The sequence below is a fragment of the Neomonachus schauinslandi genome, chromosome 4 (genome assembly GCF_002201575.2).
Source record: "Neomonachus schauinslandi chromosome 4, ASM220157v2, whole genome shotgun sequence".
Classification (NCBI taxonomy): domain Eukaryota; kingdom Metazoa; phylum Chordata; class Mammalia; order Carnivora; family Phocidae; genus Neomonachus; species Neomonachus schauinslandi.
The window spans coordinates 58,427,651-58,434,180 of NC_058406.1; the positions used below are offsets into that span (position 1 = coordinate 58,427,651).

General features: G+C 38.8%; 1 protein-coding gene across 1 annotated transcript in view; it reads right to left on the reverse strand.

Annotated features, from left to right (window-relative positions):
• The window catches only part of NEGR1 (neuronal growth regulator 1), an 861,650-nt gene extending 855,693 nt beyond the window's left edge, over positions 1–5,957 (reverse strand). The window contains exon 1 of the mRNA XM_021678114.1: positions 5,782–5,957. Within this exon, the coding sequence (XP_021533789.1) occupies positions 5,782–5,957 (176 nt within the window). The remainder of the gene's footprint in view (positions 1–5,781) is intronic.
• Between the last annotated feature and the right edge of the window lie 573 nt (positions 5,958–6,530).

Below are 6,530 nucleotides of genomic sequence, written 5' to 3' on the forward strand. Positions count from 1 at the left end.
CTGGGTGTGGGAAAATAAATCCATTTTTCTTCTTTGTAATATGCCCCAATGTCGTTATGGTTTAACTTCTATGCATGTCTCTCTCAACAGCTATTATACCCACCCAGTGCTGGTAAGCAACATTTATGGTGCCATGGGCAAAGCAGTCATTTAATCAAATATAATTAAAATCACTGAAATTATTACCTTTCACTATATATCAATCAGGGTTCCAACCAGCAAAACTTAAAACACTCTGGATATTTACAACAGGGAATGTAATGAAAGAAATTAATTGCAAAGTGTGTAGAAAAGCTGAGGAGCAGTATAGGTAATGGTAAGACCACCCAGGAGTTCGAATAGCAGGAAGCCACTACTATTCATAAGAGAGAAGAACAAAGAGATGAGAGTGTAAACAGAAGCCCAAGAGCAAGTTTTCTGGTAGAAGATGAAAGAAAGAGGTCCCAGTGGGAGATGGAGACACTGGGACACTGCCCAAAGCAATGAGGAGGGGAGAAACACTGTAGAGTCAGACTCATCATGTAAAGCCTTCTCCCAAAACTACCTTCTATTGGGCAACCACACAACATGAAGGCAGATGCTGATGGCTGCCTGGATAATGGAGGCTCAGGGATTAGCTCTGCCATCTATCCCCACTAGCAGAGCGTAGCAGAACGAAAATTGGACTGCTCAATCAGGTCCAGAACTGTCACAAACAAGGTATGAACATTTCCCTAAGTTCTTCAGAAGTCTGATATTGCAGAATTAACTTATTCCATGGAGCTATTTAATTGCAAAGGCAATCTCTTTAAAATAACTACTTCATTAACAAGAATGTGTTCAAAGATTTATACAATCACATAGGTTTATCAATTCTTCTAAACAAAAAAGGCTGGGCAAAATAAATTTATCTAGAAAACTTTAAGATAACTACATTGTCCTTTAATATAACAGATATACCAAGTAATAGGTCATGCTAATTGAACAGCATGGCAAATCATTACAGGCAATGGTGTAGCATTTTATTCTGTATTCTAGAACACATTTTTTCCAAAATGACTCAGTAGGATAATCTATTTCCCCTTCTTTTTTTGAATAAGGGAAAAAAAAACTCAGAATTTTAAAAATATTTGTCCAACATATACTGAATAAGTAAATAGGTCTTGAAATAATGCTTTAATGTTCTAAATTGAAAATGCCTATATATTTAAACAACGTATTTGAAATATGTAATGCATCAATGTGTAGGAGTGACTCAACAGACAATGTGAGACACTCTGATGATATTCCAAAAGTACAGCACAATTGATTTCTACTGCTATCAGTAATTCTGCATTCTCATAAATAAATCCTTTACTTTCTTACATCCAATAGCATACATTTCAAAACAAAACTAATTAATGTAGTCTAATCAAAAGGTCAATGTTTTGGATAAACAGTTCTGAGAAGTGATAAATACTTATCATATCCACTTATAAATCTACTTGTGAAAGTTTTGTGGCTTCCAATGAAAATATCTTCTGTGGAAATGTGCTCTATGTTCTCTGCTGTAAGCAAAAATCGTCCCTCTTATTACAATATCATATTGGGATCTCGTATATAACTTCCATTCAAACCTACTGTATTAAAATGACAGAGTTATGTTCAACTTTGCTAAGGTAAAAGAAGATACCACATTTAAGAAAAGAATCTCTCTTCCTTTCTTTGATTAAAGCATGACAAGTACAGAATAGGGTATTTTGAATTCATATCAGGAAGGCGGCTTAAAATGTACAAAATTCATATAGAAGAGCTGAAGTAGAAACAGTTTGAAAGAATTAGCTTAAAAATGACATGTGTTTAAAAAAATGTTCAGTCACTAAGAGGATATATATGAGGATGTTCCTTGTATTGTTTCCAAAGAATATTAAACATTTTGGACATGTTAATATAACTGTTTGTTCATATGGTAAGAATAAAACAACTGATTCACATTAAAGTGATGCAAAACTACATTTTAAAAGTCACCTGAAATTTATGTATTGATCCAGAGCATTATTATGTTTCCCTTGATTCGCCAGGTCTAGAAACAGAAGGTCCTGAAATATGACCAATGTGGTTCTAGCATCTTCTGTTCTTTGCTATGTCACCCCGCGAAACATTAACTCCTATCTTCCGTGTACTACAAAATGCAATTTGAAGATTGGAGAAAAAGTTAATTTCTCCATAGGAAGATTAACAAGTTTTGTTAGGCATAAACTACTAATATGTATTAAACATAGTAGCAATTGAAGTCAATATTTAATAAGTTAATGAAAGCATTAATTTGTGTTTGTAGCAAATTACAATGTATTCAAAGACATACATGCATGTATTGAAATCCAAAGTTTAAGTAAAGGAGGTACCAAATGTTCTATATTGAATAGATGCATCATTAAATACTCTATCAAGAAGGTCCAAATAGCTCAAGTGAATCCTTCAGAGATTTATCAGTGAATAATATTATTAGGAGTAAGGGAAATTTTGACACTTAATATATTGCTTCACTAACTTTAAAGGTAAAATTAAAATGATAAGAAAGCTGCAATAATTAAAAGGAATTTCATTATAAGTCCACTATTTAAGCTAAACAGAGAAGATGATTTGTAAAATGATAGATGTAGTTAGTAGATCACAGAATGATTTCCCTGTTGTATTATAATGCCACTTAAGGAAAGTTTTGTTTTTCTTGATTTCTTTTTTCTCTAAAACAGACATTCTGGCATTTAGGAGATAGAAATGTATCATTTGACCTTTACACTTCTATTTCATTAATGTAACCACAAGCAACATAGTCACTGATTGACATGTTTGCACTTTCAGGCCTTTAGCTCTTAAAGTTATTTGATAACTGTTATACCACTATTTGCTCTTTATTAGAGACACTGAGGAATGTGTTACATTAAAAATAGAGTATATTGGGTAAAGCTTACTAAATGATATCATGTAATTCAGTAAAGTGTTCTCTTGAGCACCCGATTTTTGTACTTTGATGGGAGGGGATGTATGTTTGAAGGTAAATTTTGTTTTGTTTTGTTTCCTAATGATTTAGAGAGTAACATCAAATATGATTCTAAGTCTCCAATGTAAAATCATAAAATATAACTGTGACATTACTTTTGATGAAAAATGTGGCACCTGACTTACTCAATTTGTCCTTAAGCTCTGTCTATACTGGTGTGAACAGAGCAAATACCAGATGCAGAAGAAGAGTAAAGAAAAATAACTGATACAATTTAACAATTTTTAACAGAAAGAGAACTTCTTATAAACGCAGATATTAAAATAGTTTAAAAACCTATGGACAATGTATAAAAATAAAAAGAGGGGCAGTCCCTAGAGAATTACAGAATTACTATAAGCAAATTACTTTGGGTAAAAAGTAATGCAGATGAGACTTCTGTTTCATATGACAAGAAATTATTCTGGTTATTAAAAAAGAAATAAACACTGTAATTGGTAGAAACGTCACTTAGAAGAGATAGAGATTTTATTCTTTTTTAAAAAGTTTGAGAGTCAAAGTTCCCTAATTAAGATATTACAAAAGTCAGGATAAAGCATCTCAGTGGATGTGTTACAGTGTACACAAGTAAACAAGGACTGCACCAAAGCAACAACACTGGAAAGATATTGCCCCCATTAGCTAGACAGAGAAGCTTCACTATTGCAAGCAATGAGAGAACTAAACCTAGGTCTCCTAGAAGCAGAATATGGTTCCAGATATTTTAATTAGCTATAGCATGTATTAGATTCATTAGAAACAAAATGCCAAGATAAATCACCCAAAGGCAAGTAGTGTATCAAACCCTTTAGGTTGAAAATGTTCATGCTCATCACAAATAAGCAATACGCTGCCACACAGACACAGATTGCAGCTCCCATGATCTGTGTTTGCAGCCTCTGAAGGTAGTGTTTCATGCTTACCACTGTTGTTCAAACTTCCAAAAGAAACTTAATATAAAGAACATAAATGTGGGTTTTATTTATATCCTCTATGTGACATAGAGTTCATAGCTTTTACCAGCAATGAAAAGGTATTTTACTAAGTTATAACAAATTATATGTTACTTTTGTATACATTCAGTGGCATTTTGTATTTACAGCAGCATAGATAACATATTATGAAAGCATATTAGTTATTAGTGTATATCAGAAATTATAATAGTATTCCAAGTGAATTTGGAGTCCTAAGCATGTTTCAGAAGATGTAAAACATATACCACACCCAGATTACAGATTGTTAAATTTAAATATGTTGCACAATTCAAAGAGAAACCTATCCCACTCTCTGTCACCTTAAACATGCCATGTATACTGATTTTGTGCATCCACACTTACATGGCAACTACCACCCAGTGGAGAGAAAGAAGATCTTTCAGGGAGATTTGAAGTGTACGTCAGCTGGGGGCTGTCGGGGGGGGAGAAGGTAGGGCAATGGGAAATGAAGGAATAAGAGTGTTTAGCCTTGTTTAGATCTAAGCACTGCTGATCATCAATTCATATTTTCACAAGAGAAAAAAAAAAAATGTTTCCAGACGCTCACTCTGCAGCGTTGCTTAGGGGTAAAATCAGGCTGTGGATGTTCATTAATGACAAAACATTTCAGTGCTCAAGCTTAGGGAAAAGAAGGGAGGAGGGGAGAGTGAGAAAAGAAGTAAAACTGAACATGGAAGGAGGGAAGAAGGAGAGGGGGAAGAAGGGATCAAGAGAAACAGAGGGAGACAGAGAGGGACCATGTGTACACATGTGTGAGTGACAGTGTGTGGAACAGTGAAGGAGTGTGTGCCTTTTAAACAGTGAAAGAGAATGTGAACATGAAAGTGATTGTTAGAGCATGGAAGTGCCAGTGTGTGTGAGGATGTGAAACAGAGTATGTGAGTGAGTATGTTGAAGGGAAAGAGATCTATGAGTGTGAGAAAATGGTACTGGAAGGGTTCAGAGGGAACATGCATGTGTATGTGATGGTGATGGGAAAGGATATGGGGAGAGGGATGGGAAATGTGACTCAAAAAAGGGAAGACAAGATCACAGAACAGGGACATGAAAAAGGAAGAGAAGGAATGGGGAGAGGTGAAGAGGGGAGGAAAGGGGGCTAAACAGAATCAGAAATCAGAGTGGTGAAGATAAACAGGAGGAGAAAATAGAAAAGGGAGGAAAGATTACAGAGAAAACAGGAAAATGATGAAAAGAGGCAATAGAGGAAAAGGAGAATAAGAAGGAAGTGGGGAAATGGGAAAAGAAAAATGAGGAGGGAAAAAAGAGAGAGGGGAGAAAACGATCAGCGGAAAGAAAGAAAGCTCTTGAAGAGGGAGAAATTGAGCCTAAGTGTCCAAGTGAAAGGGAAAATAAATGGGAGCAGGGAGCCAGCAGTTCTGAAAAAGTAGCTTAGGCTAAAGTAAAACAGAAACAAACCTGATAAACTTGTCAGACTCTCCAAGAGTACCCCATGACAGTAAAACAGAGACCTTGTGAATTGAGTTTCAAAGTGGCACCTGCCCCTCCTAAACCTCACACTTACTCATCCCCGGGCTACTTGGCGTTCCAGCAAAGTGCTTTAGCATCACGCGTCCAGCTTGCTACCTGCCCCAGAGTAAAGGGGCCAGGCTCCCGGCAGAATCAGCACCTGGATTTCTTGAGATGTGTGGGTTTTGTGTTTTATTTTTTTTTATGTTGATCACCACCAGCATTATTACTCAATGTTAAAAAAAAAAAAGGCAAGAAGGGTGGAAAGAGAGACAGAGAGAAAGACTGAGACAAGTACGAAAAGCACGCCGTTCCTCCTACCTAAGCACCGCCGTGTCCCCTTTTCTGACCATCATGTTGTCCACGGCCGCCCAGGGGAAGTCCACACTCTGTCCAGCCGGGAGGCAGGAGGGTAGCAGGCAGCACAGGCTGAGGAGCACCGCCGCCAGCCACTGGTTCGAGCAACAAGCACCCTGCACCAACAGCATCATGTCCATCCCTGCTAGGGCTGCTCACTCTCCAGCAGCTTTCAGCTCGCACTCCCCCACCCCCTGGTGCTGGCGAGTCTTCCCGGGAACCAGGCGGCGCGCCACAGGATTTTTTTTTTTCCTCTTTTTTTCTTTTTTTTTTCTTTTTTTGTGGGTTTTTTTGGGGGGGGGTCGGTGGGTGGGTTTCTTTTCTTTCTTTTTTTTCTTTCCCCTCTAGTTGTTGGCTGTTGTTTCTTTTTTTGCCTCCCCTCCTCCTTCTCTTCGCTTTCCCTCCCTCCCTCCCCTCCCACCCCCTGGCACCACACTACACCTCCTCTCGGTTGCGTTTGGCCGAGTCCGGAGTGAGTCTAATTCTCGGGCGGCTCGCACACCATCTAGCGAGGAGGCGAGCGCGCCGGCGAGTGAGGGAGGAGGCGCGGCGGCGGCGGCGGCGGCGGCGGCGGAGGCAGGGCGAGCGGCGGCGGCGGGCGGCTGCAATCGCAGCAGCCTTCAGAAGGAGCGCGGGGCGCAGCGGCGGCCGCTGGCCCCCGGGCTCGCGCGCGTTGCCAAGCGGCCGTTTCCTTAGCAACCCCGCCCGGGGAC